At 64.6% G+C, this 18,255-nt stretch overlaps 1 protein-coding gene across 4 annotated transcripts in view; it reads left to right on the top strand.

The window, feature by feature from the left end:
* Positions 1-1,405: 1,405 nt before the first annotated feature.
* Positions 1,406-18,255, top strand: part of WNT7B (Wnt family member 7B) — a 99,370-nt gene continuing 82,520 nt past the window's right edge. For 2 of the 4 annotated variants that reach the window (XM_027107967.1, XM_027107966.1), the window contains exon 1: positions 1,406-1,918. In XM_027107967.1, the coding sequence (XP_026963768.1) occupies positions 1,823-1,918 (96 nt within the window). In that variant the 5' untranslated portion in view covers positions 1,406-1,822. The remainder of the gene's footprint in view (positions 1,919-18,255) is intronic. The other 2 variants (XM_027107968.1, XM_027107969.1) reach the window with 2 other exon arrangements.

The following is an 18,255-nucleotide window of genomic DNA, read 5'->3' as shown; positions in this document are numbered from 1 at the left end:
AGGCTGCTCTTGTCGTCTCACTCCTTTCTGTGCCTCCATTTCCCTGCCTGTGCTTATCTCCAACGTGCCTTTCATCTGTGAACGCTCCCTATCTGCCCCGCTCTGCACAGCTGCCCCCGCCACACCTCGGATCCAGGGGCTGAGGAACGGCCCGCGTCTGGGTCGTGGCAAAGGTTCGGGGGATTTGGAAGGAATTAAGAGGGGATCCGGAGCAGGGTGTCGAGAGGGACGGTGGGGCGCGGGAGGGAGGCAGACTCTGAGGTAAAGCCCCCGCTGGGGCTTGGCTAGGTGGGACCAAGGGTGGCTGGAAGCAACACCCCTCCCCCACCTCTGGCACTCTTTCCCCAGCAAGTCTCTAGTCTCGGCTGGTCCTCAGGGACTAAGTGCTTCCCAGTTCCATCCACTCTCCCAAGAGGCGTCCAGGTCCGTAGACATTCGGAGTGGGACAGGAGCCTGGCCAGGACAGCGCTTAGGCAGAGGGTCACCGTCCTGCCCTCTCGGAACAGACACGGCTTTGGCCAGCAGCAGGGTCTGCCTGCCCGGGTGCCCACTGCCCAGGACCGAGTCAAGTCAGACCACTCCCGTATGCGAGGCACCGCGGTGGTTCTGACCTCGCGCTCTGGGCACCGAACGTGAATACTGAGCCTGGCACTGCGGAGGGGGTGGTGCAGACTGAGGGGACCGGGGGCGGTGGGGAGAGCCGTCAGGGAGTCCTTGGGGTGGGAGCCTGCCACACAGCCAGGGAAGCCCCCGTAACCTCCTCCTATCCCTCGCCATCACGGTGCTGAGCCAAACAGCTTCTGTAGGAGGCCGTCCGAGCCACCGCCCTGCATCTGTCTGTCCCTTCCCTGTCCCTGCTTTGAGTAAGCGCCACTGGCAGCGGTAGTGACAGGTGTCGGGGGACCCTGGGCGCTGGAGGAGGGTCTGATCGAGCCCTGCGGCCTTGGCAGAGGTGCCTGGGCTAAGGGTGTGGCCCTGGTGGACCCCGTGTGGATAATTGCTGGGGGTAGGGTAAGCGTGCCCAGAACGGCGACGGGGGCGGGTGGGTGGTCTCTCCCTCCCCCACTAGAAACTGGAAGCCGAGTGGCTACCACAGCTTGAATCGGCCATTCCCCCCGGCCCCCCACCCTGGCGGGCGCAGAGGAGCGACCGGCCCCTCCGCAGGTGTCCCTTCGGTGCCGCACCCTCCCCCGCGCGGCCCCCCTCCCCGCGCACCCAACCCCTTTCCTCCCTCCCAGTCCCGGCCGGGCGATCGGAAGAGAGCCGGCCTGGGGAGGGGGTTCCGGGGGATAGATGAGTTTGTGTGTCACGGGGGAGGGAGGAGAAAAGGGAGGGGAGAGCCCGCGAGCGAGGGCGAGAGAGCGCGCGGCGAGCGAGGAGGGCGGGCGGGAGGCGGATCCTCCTACCTGGGGCGCGCTCGCACGCTCGCAGCTCGCTCGCCGGGGCCGCGAGTCACCTGCGGAGGCCGACAAGTGCGGACACATTGGCCGCCGCAGCCCTCGGCGAGGCGCGCACGGCCCCAGGCGCCTGCGCCCAGTGGAGGCAGCGCCCGCCCGCCGCGCTCGGGCCTCGGCCCCGCCGGCCCTCGTGGGGCCCCGCGGTCACACAGTCCGGCTCCGAAGTTGCGGCCCCCGGCCCAGGTCACTCCCCCAGGCGCACGCGGCGGCGGCGGCCCGGGCTCACCATGGTGGCAGCGCGCTCCGAGTGCCCGCGCGTCGCCGGCCGCCGGAGCCGCAGCGCCGGCTGAGAGCTGTCCACCGAAGCCCCCAACTCCTGCCCGTTCCTCGCCCGGCCCGCGCGTCCCCTCCGCCCGCCGCTGTCTATGGCGCAGCCCCCCTCCCTGGATCATGCACAGAAACTTTCGCAAGTGGATTTTCTACGTGTTTCTCTGCTTTGGCGTTCTCTACGTGAAGCTCGGGTGAGTAGCCCCGTGGTCGGGGCCGGTGCCCGGGATCGGAGCAGCCAAGAGGAGCCGCTTCCAGGGTGTCCCCCAGGGGACGTGGGGACCGGAAGGGGGCACGGGCAGCTCTCGGGGATCCGGGGCTGGCCTGCGCGTTGGACGCTCGCCCCGGCCCTGCAGAGACGCAGCCGAGCCCTTTGAGCTGCGGGTATGCCCGAGGGGCGCCCAGCCCAGGGTTGGAGGAGGGAGAGGAGGACGCGCGGGCGGCCAGGCTTGCTGGTAGCGGCGAGCGTGCCCGGCGCGTACTTTCACCTGTTTGGGCTCCAGGCCCCGGGGGTGGGACGCGCCTTCCCTCCCCCGGGCTGCGCTGGGCGCCGAGCCCGGGCCGAGCGCTCGCCGCCTGGAGGGCGCGCCGGGGCGGGGGGCGGGGGGCTTCGGGCGGCCGAGGGCCCCGGGTGGGCGGGGGGCGCGCACCCCGGCAGCGGGCGCGCCGGCCTGGGCACCCGCCACGGCCCTTCGTCTCTATCCATCACCCGGACGTGTTGAAATTACCTTGACAACTCGTCCGGCTGGCTCGGGAGGGCCGCGCGGGCGGCCCGGCCGCTTCGGGCTCGGTCCGGGCCCCGCGCCCCCGCCCGCCCGGGGCCCTCGGCCGGGCCCCCTCTCGCCGCGCTCCCCCTCGCGCGGCCCGGCGGGCGGGCGGGCTCCCGGCGGGCCGCGCTCGCTGCTTGAGGCAGTAGCTGCCCCGAGTCGTATTTCCACATTCCTGAACCCAGCCGAGTCCTTACCTGTTGAGCTGCGATCTCCTTTAGACAGAATCTGTCTCGGCCTCGCTCGAAGCGGGGGTGGGCGGGGAGTGTGACCGTGAGGGGCGGGGGCGCGGTCCGCCAAGCCCGGGGGGCCCACGGCTCCGCGCCCCGACGCGCTCTGCGCGCCTACTGTGCGCCGCCAAGGGTGGGCGGCGGGGGCGGGGGGGGGGAAGGCAGGCCCGGTCCCGGCCGCGGGCAAAGCCGGTGAACAGCCCCGAGGGAGGACCGGCGCCGGTGCCGCCGGCCGAGCCGCGGCCTCCCAGGCAAAGAGGTAGAAGCAGACCTGAGAGTAATTTCATCTGTTGCCTCTCCATCCAGCGCCTCCTCCGCCATTTTACAGATGGAGAAACTGAGGCCCAGGGCCGGCAGGGACTGAGGCCAGCGGCCACACAGGCAGGGCTGGAAGCTCCCTGTCCTAGCCTCAGCTCTGCAGGCCTGGGCGGGCGTGTCTGCGGCTGCTGGTGGCACTGTTTATTGTGGGTCTGTTGTAGGCTGTGTCCCTGGGTGTGTGTTTATGGGAGGTAAGGGTGCAGTGTGTTGAGTCTGCTGGGGGGTGGGGGTGGGGAGGGAGGCACTGTTTTCTGGACCCTCCAGGGTCCAGAACCCTCCTGCAGTTACTCCCCCTGTGCCCCCTCATGTGATAGGCACCCCCTAATGAGGCTTGCCTTGTGCTGCCTGGTTCTCAGCACTGAGGCCTTGCCGCCTTCTAGCTGTGGAGGTGAGTGCCTTTACTCTTCCCGTTTTAAGGACTAGGAAGCGATGCAACAAGGGAGGCCAAGTCACTGTGCACAAGGGTAAGCGGCGGAGCTGGGACGTCCGCCTCTGGCTGCCCTGCCTAACACCAGCTCCTCAACAGGAGTCCTCTGCAAGCACCCCTTCCCCCGGCTGCAGGAAGAACTCTGTGGATCCACCCCCACCTCCCCAGCCCGGGACTGTGGAAGGAGCTGAAGGCGGTGCCCGGCCTGGGCTCCCAGGACTGGGGCCAGGGCTCGAGGTGGAAGTCAGCTCGGGCAGGTTCCCCCTCGCCTATCCTTCCTGAACCTCCTCGTTCCGCTCTGTAAATGGGACCGCAGCTCTGGCCGTTCTCAACAGGATGGTGGCCAGTGTCTGAGTAGAGAGAACCCAGTGAGTGAGACCCAGCCCGTGTGCCCAGGCACCTGTGCCAGCCTCTCTGGGAGCGCGTGAGACAGCGAACCAGAGCTCGCTGAGCCTTTCTGTCCTCTGCCCCACCAAGGAGCCCTGGAGGGGGGACTCCTCCCCCGGCGTGCCCCCTAAAACATATATTCTCCCAGTCCCAGGGGGAGAGAAGACATGGCCTCCAAACACCGCTGTGGAATTCCATCCAGGAAAGCCAGAGAGTCAGCCTGGGACCTGCCAAAGAGAGGGAAGGGGAGGGGAGGGGAGGGGAGGGGACTCAGGGGACTCAGCCCCTGTCACCGCCACATTGGTGGTGCCTGTACTGGAGTGAAGGGGCCTGCTTTCTTTGCAAGCCATCTTGGCTACACAAGGTGGGGAGAAGGGGCAGCTGGGCCAGATGTAACCTAAGGGTTAAATGACTTGGAAGCCCAGTTCCTAAGGACAAGGCTTGGGGATCCAACCTCCCCCTCACTCCTCACTGGGTGGCTTTGGGTGAGCTCTTCAACTTCCCAGCCCACATTCCCTCGTCTGAAACATGGGGTAGCGGTAGCCCCTTCTTCACTGGCTGCTGGGAAGGTTAATCCTGAGGGCCTTTGATCTGGGGGCGTTCCAGTAAAGTCGACCTTTTCTTATTGGTAATGATATCACATCCACTGCAGGCACCTGGGGACTCCTCCAGATAGTGTATTCCAGGGCCCTGGCGAATCCCAGGACATGGGATTTTAGGATCATAAAAGTTCCAAGGAAATATCTTGAGATTGTATGTACTGGGGGACTCTTCCGTGATCACAGCCCCTCCCCCCACCCATACCCCCATGATTATGAGATTGTATGTATTGGGGGACTCTTCCGTGATCACAGCCCCTCCCCCTGCCCATACCCCCATGATTATGAGATTGTATGTATTGGGGGACTCTTCCGTGATCACAGCCCCTCCCCCCGCCCATACCCCCATGATTATGAATGTCCAGGAGCAGCTTCCCTCACCCCCACGTCTACACGTGCAGCTCCCATACACACATGCCCCTCAGCCCGGGTGCCAGTGCAGATGTGCCGCCTCTGGGGGAGCCCCTGGGCCGGCAGGAATGGAGAACTCAGCCCTTGAAACCTTCTTGCGGATCGGGGCTTCAAGAGCAGATGCACCTTGGATTGGGGCGGTTTCAAAACGCATGGCTTTGAGGAGGCACAGTTCCTCACTTTGGAACTGAGCAGCCTCCAAGCTGCAGCCCTGGAGGAGGCCGAGCCGGGGCCGCGAGGAACCATCTGGAGTCTGGGTACCCTCTGCGCACTGGAGCTGGGGTCATGAAGCCTCAGGATGAGCCTTGCTCCATGACCGCCTCCTGCTCTTGGGGTTCAGGAGAGGCAGAAGGGCCCAGAGGGGTGAAGGTAGGGGAGGCGGCCCCCCTCCTCCTGGATGCTGGGGACCAGTCTCCATGCCAGGTCTAGGAGCCAGGAAGTCCACTCCCTCGGGGGCCCCTGGCCATATTGCACAGACCTCTCCTGTCTTGTCACCTTCCCTCTTTGTGCCTTCACTCCTGCTTAAGGGATCTACACTGCATCTAGAGAGACATTCATATGTAGCCTGGCTTGGCGGACAATAGGAGGTGGGACTCAAAGCCTTGTGCTTTGGGCTTTAAAAAGATCACTGGAAGGAGGATTGTTCAGAGAAGTGTGTTCTTGTGGGTGTGCTCCGCCCCACACCTATCCCAGCCAACCCCTCAGAGGAGAGTAGAGGAAGTGAGGTGGGGGAAGCCAGAGTTGGGGGCCTCTATGCACTTGTCGGGGGTCTCCAACAAGTGCGCAGCCTGTCCAGAGAGACTCAGAGGCAGGACCCTGCAGAGACGCCGGCGCGCGGGTGCACTGCTGAGCCCTACCACGCTGGGCCTGGTTGGCCACGGCAGTGAGTGCATGCGACCCACAGCCAGTGTCACAAAAACCCAGGGGCGCACGCAGGCAGAGGCTCAGCGAACACAGTGCATTTGGGCGCACATACCTGCGGGCTCACAGACGCGCCCACGCTCCCGCAGTCACGCGCAGACTCATGCAGGCACGTGCACGCACACAGGAGCACACATTGCGGAGCGCAACACCCAGGAGGAGCGCACGCCCCCGCGTGGTTCTCCCGCGGTGCCTCCCCCCAGGTGCACCCTGCAGAGCGGGCCAGAGCGGTGTGGCTGGTTGAAGTTGGTGGTTGGGGGGATTGTCCGAGCCAAGGCGGTTTGGGCAAGCCCTGGAGGCGGCTCCCGCCGCACGCTTCGGTCAGCCTCCCCTTTAAAAAACCCGCCCGCGGAGGAGGCGGATGTAGGGGTGGCCCGTCCAATGGCAGCCGCGCGCCTCAGGAGACTTGAAGACGTGAGCCAGAGCGAGCGACAGAGCTGGTTCCGACCGATCGACGGACGGAGGGCCAGACGGCGGCCGAGGCGCACTCGCTGCCCACTGCCCTCTCGCCTCCCGGCACTCCAGCCCCAGCGCCCGCCGCAGCCCCAGCCCCAGCGAGATGCGCGGCCCTGGAGGCGGGGCACGGGCGACCACTGCGCCGGGGCCCGCGCGCTCGGGTCCCTAGCGCCGCGTTCCGCCGCCCTACCTTGGGAGGGCCGCGGAGACCCCGGCCTCAGCTGGCCCACGCGCTCTGCCCGCGGGGCCTGCGCAGCCCCGCCAGGAGCGCCGGCCCATCATGCTCCTGCTGTCGCCGCGCAGCGCGCTCCTCTCCGTCTATTGCCCGCAGATCTTTCTCATCCTGTCCAGCGGCAGCTACCTGTGAGTGCCGCGGGTCACACGCGGGGTGGGCGGGTGAGGGGCCCCCCTCCCTGGGCTCCAGCACTGGAACTGGGCGAGCAGGGAACGCGGCAGTGAGGTCCCTGGGCGGGGCGCCGGGTGCCCGGCGCGCGCGGGAGCGGGGGTACTGTGGGTCTTCCAGCCGGCCCAGGCCGCCGAAGTTGAGCAGTTGGGGGCCGGCTGAGGCAGTGAGAAGCTCTGGCCTTGAGGTCAGGGAAAGGGTGGCCCGTTGGAGGCCTGACGGCGCCGGTAGACCTGGCTGCGCGCACGGAGCGCGAGGGCCGGAGGGCGCGCGGGTAGCGCGGAGATACCCTGCGCCTCCCAGCCGAATCCTGGACCAACGGGAACCCCCTCCCTATATAAATACACGCGGCCGCACGGCCGTGCCACACTCGAGAGAGCCGAACGCACACATCCGCTCCTCCGCGTACACACTGGCACACACGTGCACGCCGCGTCCCACCAGACAGCACCCAAGCTGTCCTCTGAGGTTGCCGTGGTTTCGCGCGGCTTCTCGCCGCGCCGAGCGGCCCGACCCTCGCCGCGGCCGACTCCTCGTCCGGGGCGAGGGGGGCGCGCAGTGAGCGCGTGCGGCCGGCCAAGGCAGTGCGAGGAGCGTGGGGCGCGGGTGCGTCGGGCCGGGCAGCGCCCGCCGGGCTCCGGGAAGCTCCCGGCAGGGCCCGTCCGGGCCCAGGGAGCCGAGGGGCGCGTCGGCGCAGCGGTGGCTTCGCCGGATTCCTAATGGGACGCATATGCTCTGGCCTCCGATTTAAAAAGACGTTTGATTTATGGAACCGCCGTTTGGGGGAATTTAAGCTGGATGCTACTGATTAAACCTCAGAGCCAGTTCTCCCCCTCTTCTCTCCTCCCCTCCCCCTCCCCCTCCTTTACACGCGGGCCACGTCCGGGGTCGCCTAACGCGGCCAGAGGGGGCAGCCGCTGCCTTCCCGCTCCCCGCGCCACCCCCTCCCCCCGCGCGGCCGCAGTCCTAATAAATCGCCGCGCCCCCGCCCCCTTTTAATAGAGACGCAGCCAATTTCTCCTCCAGCTCCTAGGAAATTACTATCCTACCAGTTTTCCTTCTATAAATAGTCGCGCATCTTGAAACAAAAGTTCGCAACCGCAGCCAGATGCTGCAGGGCCCGCGGTTTCCCGGGCTGTGGGACATAATTACAAGGTCCGGGCGCAGAGAGCGCTCCAGGCCCGGCGGGCAGCCCCGGCTGCGGAGGCATCGCCTGGATTGGGGGGGGGGGCAGGCCGCCCAGGGCAGGGCTCCGAGCCGGGTGGGGAACGCCTGATCGCTGGGGACTCAGGCTAGCGAAGTACCAGGCCAGAAAATCCTGCTGTGACGTTCCTCCTGGGATCTGGATCGACTCAGCAGGTCTTGAAATCTCAAGCCTCTGGTTCTCAGAGGTCGGAGGTGGAGATCCAGAAGTCCCCCCCTCCCCAGAATCCCCAGCATGTCGATCTTAAGCCTCGCTAGGGAATCGGTAGCTACTCTGCTTAAGAAATCACTTTCGGAGCCAGCTGGCTGGGGTCTGGCGTTAACGGGGAGGTGTCCAGGGGTGGGAAACCAGGAGTCCTCCCCGGGTGGTTTGGAGTAAGAATCTGGGACGAGGAGGTGGGCTCGGGGCTCAGGAGCTGGTGAGAGTGGGATGCCGGGGCAGCAGCTGAGGGGCTCTGGGGCAGGTGATGGCCAGTACACCTCCACAGACCCTAAGTTTTCCTTTGGGGGTTGGCACCCCAAATCCAGGCCTGCCGTGACTACCATCTGTGCCCACAGAGGCTCACTCCTCGAGTGTGCACTGCCAGCTTTGTTGGCAGAAATTCTCCTAAGGCAACAGCTTCCCCAAACGTTCCTGGACCGGTGCTGGGGTCTGGAGTGGGGGTGTGTGTGGGGGAGGGCAGGACAGCAGACTCTGCCCCCTGCCCCGCCATCAGCAACCCCTGCCGCAGCGTCAGTCCAGCCTGACCTTCAGCCCCAGCGGGAAGAAAGTGCTGAGGCCAGCCTTTCCTGAGCAGAAACTAACGCCAGCGTTCCCGAGAGGGAGCAAGGGAGGCTCTGGCATCGCTGGGCTTCCCCCCACTGTTGGTGGGCATAGGGCTGACTAGGGTTAGGGTTAGGTGTGTAAGATGCCATGGGTGGAAGCAGGTCCTCAGTGATGCAAATGAATGTGAGTGTGGAGAGAAGACCCTGTGGGCCGCCTATGAGCTGAGGCCTGAATGCAGGTGAGGCAGCCGTGCAAAGTGCTTCAGTCACAGTTGGGGGTCAGTGGTAAAGCCCATCTCAGCAGCCTTCTCAGAATGCTCCCAAAGCTTGGCCCTGGGGATCTGAGGATGCCAGGGGCAGGAGGGGGCCCTGGGCAGAGGCTTCTTTCTGCCCCAGAGAACTTTCCAGAAGGCATCCATTGCTGGGATCACAAACACTGGCGGACAATTGATCCTGCCCCTTTCATCTGGGCTGCTCTCCCGGCTCCGCATCCCGGGCTGTGGTCCGTGCACAGCGAATCCCAGATGCATGCCTGGGCCGCTGCCACTGATCTAGTCGGACGGGTGTGCTGGCCTGGAAGAGCCCCGAGCCCCTGCCGGACTCTGAGCTTGGCCTGGTTGGCCATCCGAGGCAGCTCCGGCCAGCGCGGCTCTCCACTGTTGTCAGAGCCGGCGCTCTCAGGGCCAGTGAGGATCAGCAAGGGCCTGAGGGAGGGCAGGTGGGGGACTGCAGGCCGAGGGGAGGGCCTGCGGTGCCGGCTCGGTGGGTCTGGGGGCCAGGCTCAGGCCTCGTGCCAGGACCAGGCTGACCTACTGTCCTGGGCAGGTCCCTTCCGGTTTCGGCCTCCCTCTCCCAGACGTGGGGCTGGCTGCAGTGATCCCCCCAGATCTTCCGGTACGAGTTTCTCATGGTGACCGCCGCTCTGGGGACCAGAGTGAGTCATGGTGACGGGGCAGTTACTCACCGACCACCTGGCCGTGGGGGTGAGGGCGCTCACCACTGCCCTGCCAAGGCGGGGCCTCTTCCCGGCTCTGCCGCTGTGGCTTTACTGGTGGTGCCAACCACAGTTCCAGAAGCCCTGTGGACGTGACCCTGGAAGGGGGCTGCTGAATCAGGCCCACTCCCATGGTATCGCAGCCTACGTGGGGGCAGAATGGGGCCACCGGCTCAGGCGGGGACAGGTTGCCCTGGGGAGGAGCAGCCCCTAGCCTAGGAGACTGTGCGTGTCCCGGTACGGGAGGAACTCTGCTGTGTGGCCTCGAGCAGGTCCACGGGCCTCTCTGGGCCTCAGTATGCTTGCCGTCGGTCACTTGGAAATGAAGATCCTTCCAGCACAGGCTCAGGTCAGGCCCATACGCCACTGGGATTCAAAAGCACGTGTGGCTCTGTGGAGGGGTGTGCACACGGGTGAGCCGAGCTGGGGAACCTGACAAAATCTCAACCCCCAAGGGACCCCCAGCTCAAGATATACGAATAGAACTGCTCTGATCACAGAGAACCTCGAGACATCGTTGACGTGTGAGTGAGTCTCGACAGCCACTAGTTAAAGGGGGAAGTGGTGCATTTGGGACATGACTCCTTCGACTTTCTGTGTGTGGGGCGGGAGGGTCAGGAGGGGAAGGTGGGTCCCCCCATGCTTCCTCCCAGGGCTGCGTTAGGTCCTGCAGCTAAGTATTGCGGCCCGCAGGAGAAGGGCCCATCTTCTAACCACATTTCCCTTTGGTCCTTGTGAAGCCAAGGGGCCTGATGGTGACGCAGACACCAGGTTCACATCACCGTTCCTCCTCTTACTGCCTGGGTACATCCCGTAACCTCAGCTGTGTCCTCCGTACGGTGGGGGCCATGGGAACAGTAACCTAGAGGGGGTGTGAGACTTCAACAGGCAAATGCTGAGATGAGCTCTGCTGGTTGCCTGGTATACAGTAAGTGCTCAGAAGATGGGGTCGTTCTCAGCTATTAGGAGCAGGGAGGCTGGCCACCCGTGACAGAGGGAGGCCCTGTGTCTGTGCTTGTTCAGTAGAGAGTGATGAACTCTCTAGGGGATCTCAGAGGGCTTCCTGGAGGAGGTGACACTTAGACAGGGTTTTGAAGGATGGATAGGAGTTGCCCAGACTAAACAGGAGCACAATAGAGACTCTTAGAGGAAGGAACGATACTCACTGGCAAACACATCCACCCAGGGTTCCTCTCCAGGGAGCCTCTCGGCATCTTATTGAGGTGGGCAGACAAGAATGTCAGGGTCCAGGAGAGAGGCCCTTTCCTGAGGTCACCTCTGGGTAACAGCCCTCCCGGCTCTGGTCCAATAGCGAGAGGAGTCCCGGGATCTCTGGGGCCTCCGGGGTGGTACAGACAGCTGTTGGAGGTGCCCTGGAGAGGGGAGGTCACCACGAACGGGGGTGATTTTTGATTTTTGACGCCCTGACTGCACACTGTTTCATTGGGCTTCTCTGGGGACACCACGGACACAGGTCTGGCAAGTTGCACTCCTTGCCTCTGCCCTCCCCACACACTTGTGTCCCCCCGAGCCTCATGCCAGCCTTGGGGAGCAGGGGGCCAGGGCTGCTCAGCCTGCGGGGAGCCCGGAACTGGGCTGGGGACCTGGACCAATGCCATGGTCCGACTGCCCTGGAAGGACCCTGCGGGCGGTGGCAGACGAGGGGTGAGGTGGGGTGGAGGCCTTGGGTGTGGGGATGCAGACCCTCTGTCAGCTCAGGACTTGGGGTACCCAGAACAGGCCCCTCCATGTGGCCTGTGGCCAGCCCCCTAACCGCCTGGGGCCTCGCTCCTCCTGGGGCAGATGGAGGGGCTTCAGCTGGCTTCCTGAGGCCTCCATGTTGCATGGTCCTGGGTCCAGCTCAGACACAGCTCACCTCCCCCCCGCCCCAACTCCCCCAGCAAGGGGACAGGAGGCCGGCGCCCTCCCTTGTCAGATGAAACCCCGGCCCAGGGCTCCCTCAGCCTGATGAAAGGGTCATTGTGTGGTGCGGGCCGCCGGCTGGCCAAGGACAAAACCACCATTTGTCCTCCTTCCCTGGCTCAGGGCAGGGGCCTCCCCTCGGGCCAGCCGGTGGGGTGGGGGTGGGCACAGGTGCGCTCCTCTTCCCTTTCTCCATCTTCCCGGTCTCCATCACAGAGCTGCTCCACCTGCCCAGGCCCCCTCCCGGTCCTGCTTCCCACCCAGGGCATCCTCATCCTCTGGGCCAGCCCCCCTATTGGCAGGGAGGCAGTGAGCTCTCCAGCCCTGGAGGCATACAAGCAGATGCAGGAGTGAGGGCTCGGGATGATGGGGAAAGGCCTTGCCTGGAAGGAAGCCAGAACTCCTGGTCCCCTGTGTAAGGCAGCCATGTGGTGTGGATGGCCTGCTCCGTGGGTGGAGATGCTGAGGCCCTGGGCCGGTCATCCTACAGCCTCAGCAGCGGAACACAGAGCAGGGCTTGGACCCCTGCCCACTGATGCCTCTCCCAGTTTCGGGCCAGAGCAGGTGGCCTCTGAGGCACTGGGGAGGCCAGAAGGGCTCCATCTGCGGCTGTGAGTAGAAGACACTAAAATTCTGCAGCCCCCAGGTAGACACTGTTGCCGCAGACCCTAAAGCCTGCCGGCTGCCTGGAGTGGGACCGAGGGGGTACCCCACCCTGCCCAGCAAGCAGCTCCCTGGCATCAGCTGTGGTCTGGAAGAGCCCAAGTCAGCAGCCCCTGGCAGTCCCACCCCAGTGACACCTGTGGGCCTCCATCCCTTTCTGGAACCACCCCCCATGGCCATCCCTGCTCCCGACCTTTCTCCACGTGCCTCCCAGGCCAGAGGTATTCCTTGTGCTAGAAAGCCCTGCTGCCATGTCCAGCTGGAGCTATGAAGGAGCAGGCCCCTGGCAGGAGCCTTTGGAAGGGTTGGTGATGGCGGGGTTCACCCTCCCCGTAGCATGTGGCAGTGCTGCCAGGGTGCCAAGGGCCAGGGTGTCGAGGGATCCGGAGCTGAGACTTAGGCCTTCACTGTCGCAAACTGCAAAACCCTTTCGAATAGGAATTCCTCCAGAACATACTACCTGCCCCCTGGGCCCCTGACTGGGGACACAGGGCTTTGCATTCCACTTCTGCAGGACCAGGCCCCCCTGGAAAGGCTTTCTCTCGTGGAGTGGATGTGTGCAGACGTCTGGGGTCTGCTTTGAATCTGCTCCCTCCCAGGCTGCCAGAAAAGGGGAGCTAAGCAAGGGCCTCCCACTTGGGAGGAGCGTGAAGGTCAGAGCACCGAATAACCCTCTAGGTCACGCGCAACAGGGCTGAGCCCAGACTCGAACCTGGATCTGCCTGACCCTTAGGCCTGTGCTGACTCTCATGGCGTTCTGCTGATGCAGGTTTCCTGCCTTGAGCAAACTCCACTGCTTCTAGTTCGCTGCCTGTAACCTCACATGGGTGGAGAAACCAGCTAACCCAGCTGGTTAGAATTGTCCGTCGACCAGGAGTCATGAGGCTCCGACTCTCAGGCTCAGGGCTGCCTCCACATTTGGATTTGGGGCCAGAGGGACAGCTTTCCTGGTAGGTGCGGGGGAGCCGAGGAGCCCTGATTCCTGCCCTGGGTCCCTCTCTGCCATGGGCCCTGACCTTCTTCCTCTGAGACCGGCTTGAGCAGAGAGGAGGTGGCCCAGCTGGCCAGCTGGTGACCTCTGCCGGGGCAGCATATGTATGGTGCCTTGTGCCATAGACTTGAGGAAACCTTGTGGGCAACCCTCCCCTTTTCTGGACCTCAGTTTCTCCTTCCAGGTGATAGGCCTCGGTGCTCAGGGGCCCTGCTCTCCCCTGCTGACCTCCCGCCCGTCCTCCCCAGCAGTCCCAGCTTGCTCTCCACACCAGCCGCACCCCCTGCAGCCCCTGTGCCAGGGGAACGCGACTGGCCATGTGTGCAGGTGGAGTTGGGAAGCCCCCTTCCTTCCCCACGATTATGCAAAGCCCTGTGGTACCCGCAGCAGGAACAGTAGTCCGTGTGCAGTGAGGGTAGACCAGGGAAAACCTCTCACAGAAGGTGACCTCTGAACTGGGTCCTAAAGGATGTGCCGGAGAGAAGGAGGGTGGCGTTGCTGGCGGCAGCGGGATGACGGGGATGTTGGGGTTGGGGCTGGGGGGACGGGGAGTGGGTGGCGGCTGGTTAGAGTGGGGTGCGCAGTGGGAGGTGAGGTCGGAGTGTTGGCAGGGCAGCTGCCCCAGGCCTGGGGAGCTGCAGGGCTGGGACGGGCAGCTTCATCCAGAGCTAAGGAAAGCCCCCGGGCTCAGGGTGGACGACAGGGGAGAGGGGAGGAGGCTGGTCCCGCTGGCCTCAGACGCAGGGGTGCTGAGGGGAGGGGGCAGATTTCCCCGGCGGGATCTGCAGGGCTGATGGGAGGCCGAGTGTGGGAGGGGAGCCCTGTCAGCACCCAGGCTCGGAGAGGCCAGGCCTGCGGTTGTGGGATTGACCGCTGCCCCCTCCCCCAGCGCCCAGCACAGCACTCGGCTCTCAGTTGGTTCCCAGTAAACACATGTTGGATGGTCAGATGGCTGCTTGTGTGTCTGGGGCTCAGCGAGGCCCGCTGACCTGGTCAGGGCCCACTGCCCGGTGGTGGCAGAGGCCTCCAGGTCCCAGGTGTGTTGGCGCAGGTGGACACGGGGTGGTCTGGGTGCCAGGATGACTGCCAGGATCCCCAGACTCCCACCTTGCCCGGGTGAGTGGCTGCGAGTGCTGGGAATTTCCAGGTGCAGCTGACATGCCCCCTCCGGCAGCAGCCGGAACCATCACCTTGCTGTCCCCATCTTCCCGGGCCTGTCCTGTGTCCTGTGCCCCGGCTGCCTGGGTTGGGCCCTGCAGCAGGCTAAAGTGCCGGCCTGGTGGCCCCAATGGACCAAGCCCCTGGCAGTGCCCTGGCGGCGTCACCCCTCATGGTGGCACTGCCCTGGCGGTGGAGCATGGTGTCCAGCATGCCCAGGTTCCCAGGGCGGCCCTCCTGAGCCTCAGGTCCATGAGATAGGCTGGGATGCCAGGCGCCGGGCCGTCGGGGTGCTCAAGGAGTGTGCACGGGGTGACGGGGCAGGAGCCCAGGCGCACCGGACAGGGAATCAGCAGCCTTGGGCTCTGGTCACTCACCCTGTCCCCAGTAGCTCGGAGCACACAGGGACTCTGGGTTCATCACCCAGGGCGCGGGGGACCCTGGAGACACTGGCCTGGAAATGCCACATCGGGGCTGTGTGGTCAGGCAGGGCTTCACTCCAGGCCGCAGCTCCTGGAGCTGTGTAAGGAGTGGAACCTTCCCCCTGCACACCCCCCCTCCCGGGCCCTTCTTTATTTCCTTTTGTGCAGCTCCAGGAGTGAGGCAGGGTCCGAGCGCTGATGACTCCATGGCCTAGGGAAGTCCTCGATGTCTAGCTTCTGCCTGAGGAGTGGGCGTCGGAGGGGAGCCTCTGGCTGACCCCCTGGGCCACATGCTTGTCTCCCATCCTGTCCCAGAGAGGAGCGGAGAGCAAGGGTTTGCAGTCAAGTCTGAGCGTAACCCAGAGCCCACTCCTGACCTTCCTTCTGCGGTTGGGACTCCTGTGGGGGTTGGGGAAGGGGGGAAAAGGGGAGGAAGCAGGGGAGGCAGGAGGCTGGCAGGGCCGTGGGCGGGTGGACACTGAAGAGACAGACAGGGCCCGGGGCAGAGCCGGAGGCGGGAAGAACGGCTGCAGAGCCCGGTCCTGCTCTGGGCTCTGATACCAAATACCTGCCAGGTGGCTGGGGACAAGGTACTGCCCCTCTCCTTTAACCGGGGGCTGGCAGTGGAAGGCAAGGGTGGTGCTCAGGACCCCGGGCCACCTGGGTCAAGCCCTGGGGCCCCCTGAGCTCGGGGAGGTGTTCTAGCCCCAGGAAGCGCTCACCGATCGTTCAGGTCATCACAGCCAGGCTGAAGGGGGTGGGGGTGGGGCATGAGGAGGAGGTTCCTCCTGGAGAGGGTGGGCACCCATCCCAAAAGGCACCCAAGCTGAGGCACTTGGCTGGGCAGGCCCCGGGGGCCCAGGAATTCCTGGAGGGAGCAGCCCAGAGCAGTGGGCTGCTTGAAGAGAGAGGTGGGTGGTGAGGGCACTGTGCAGGGGCTTCTGACCCAGAGAGGGCCCCAGCTTCGGTGAGAGCAGAGGGCAGGGCTGTGGAATGGGGGAGAGCCTGGAGGGGGCTGGGCTCACTCACACTCACACTCCGCTCTGAGGTGCTGAGTGGCCCAGGCAGGGTCCCACCCTCATCTGTTCCTGGGAGAGGGACCCTCCAGGATGCCTGCCTGAGGCTCAGTGCCAGGGCAGGGACTCAGCCCTGCAGTCTGCACAGAGGGGATGGCTCGCTTCCCACTGTCCACAGGGCCTTGGCCCCCAGACCCGCTGCTCATACCAGGTCCGCAGTGGTCGGGAAGGCCAGAGTGCTGGCCAAGCCACTAGGCACTGAGACTCCCAGCCTAGCCATGGGCCAGTGGGGCCTGCCAGCCTCCTCCCACCTGTTCCGCCCGCCTGTCCGTCCATCCGTCTGTCCTGAGGTTTCAGACTGGCATCCTGGTCATCCGGGCCCGCAGGCGCCCCCACATCCGACAGATCTGGGGCATCGGGGCCGAGGCCGAGGCCCAGGCCAGGGGTCTCATCCCTGCTCGGGCCTCAGTTCACTGTGGGACCTCAGGTGCTCTGGCACCTCTGGGTGTTAGTATCCCCTCCTGTACATGGAACGAGGCAAAAGGTCAGGGGTAAGGCCTAGGGAAGGTCTAGGGCACAGCAGAGGATGCAGGAAGTGTGGCCGTGGCCTGGCCAGGTGGGTATTGCTGAATAGCCCCTAAAGGCCTCCTCAGGAGCCTGGCTAGATGTGACCATGCTGGGCAGGAGGAAGGGAGAACAGAGGAGAGACCTGGGTGGGCTTCTTGGAGGAGGGGGTACCAAGCTGGGCCTTGAATTTTGCCTGGCTGCTGGAGGGGGTCAGGGTGGTCCTGGAGGGGGAATTGCTGGTCCAGTGTGGTCGGAATTCAGGAGTATCGTGATGGGCCTAAATGCCCAGCAGAGGTCTGGAAGTTCCTGAAGTTGTAGGGTCACAATGACTAGGTGAGGTTCCGACTTCACAGATTCGGCAGATGTGGGGGTGGATGGTGGTGGCCGCAGCCCTGCCCAAGACCCCCTGCCTGCCACCTGCTTTCCCTCAGACTGCCTGGTTTCTCACCAGGGTGGGGTCCCAGGATGCCAGGCCAGGAATGCCAGCTATGTGGGGAGGGCGGGCTGGCAGCCGCCCGCCGGGGGCACGAGGGAGCAGGCGGACGCTTTGCTCTCTTCCCCGGGAACGCTGCGGGCAGCGAGCTGAGCGGAGCAGTGGCCTGGAAAGATTGCAGGGCCAGACTCGGGTGCAGGGAGCCAGCCCGCAGGAGGCCCTGCCCACGAGCTGGACGGATGGGTAAACTGAGGCTCCCAGAGGCCAGTGAGAGTCAGTGGCTGAGCGGCATTCGAACACAGGACCCCAACCCAGAGAACCTTCTTTAGGATACAGCTGCAGGTACCTAGATTGTCGCTTCAGCCCCTCACTCTGCAGATGGGAAACTGAGGCCAGGGCGGGCGGGGGGGCCAGCTGGGCCCCTTCCTGCCTCCAGGCCTCTCTCCAGGCTGCTTGGGACACCCTCCTCCCTGCCCAGCACCACGGAGCTCCCTGCTGGGTGTCCTCTTGAAGGCTTAGTTTCCTCATCTGTAAAGGGGGCTGGCAAGGCCCACCCTGAAGAGACCCCATGGGGATGCAGTAGGACAGGGTGGGGGACACTGCTCAGGAAGGGTGGTCTTTTTGTTTCGTTGGATTTTTTTTTTTCACAAGGGTGTTGTTTTGTCTTGTCGCCCCCGTAAGTGCAGGCTCTGTGACTGGGCAGGTTAGGCGACAGGTCAGAGGGTCAGGCAGGCTGCGATCAGGCCTGCCCTCTGCACAGGCTCCACTCCCTGCACCGCCTCCGGCCACGTCCCAGGGGGTTCAGGTACTTCCTGACCCAGTAGAGGGAGAAGCCATTTGCCAACAGAGGATTGATTGTGTCCGATTTTCAGATGAGAAAACAGTCTCAGAACAGCCTTGGAGTGGCCTTCCTGAGGTCTGGGGATGTCCCCAAGCCCCATGCTTCCCCCAAGCTGGCCTAGAACCCCGGCTGGGGAAGGAGATGTGCAGATTCAAGGCAGATCAGAGCAGGGGCAGGTGGCCTGCGTGCCACTGGGCCCTTGCACTGGCTGCATCAGCCCCCAGCCTCCTGTTCCGTTCTATCCTGATCCATCTGTGGGGACCCTGCGGTGCCGGCTCTGGGACTGTGATGGTGGCCCAGGGGGTCTGCAGTGTGACCCCAGACTTGGAAGACATTCTTGTCCCATTTGACAAACAGGAGCACTGAGACCAGCGTGCACCCCTGCCCCCCACTCTGCCCACGGGGCCCTGCTGGGCTCCAGAGCCGGTGGAGAGCCTCTTCCAGGCCATCTGTGGCTGTAATGTCCTGGGCCAACTTCTGCCCACCTGAGGGAGAGGCTGGCAGGGACGCAGCCTTGGGTGGGCGTGGGGGCCAGGTGCCGCCCTCCCAGGTATTTGCGGAGTTACTTCCTGGACAAGTGGACCCCAGCTCGCCTCCCTGGCTGATCGCAGATAATTAGAACATTCTTCAAATATT

This window comes from Aethalodelphis obliquidens, unplaced genomic scaffold, assembly GCF_003676395.1.
Source record: "Aethalodelphis obliquidens isolate GAN/ISIS:26980383/991018 unplaced genomic scaffold, ASM367639v1 scaffold8, whole genome shotgun sequence".
Taxonomy (NCBI): Eukaryota; Metazoa; Chordata; class Mammalia; order Artiodactyla; family Delphinidae; genus Aethalodelphis; species Aethalodelphis obliquidens.
Note: the sequence above shows the minus strand (reverse complement) of the source record. Positions and strands in the feature narration are given on the sequence as shown.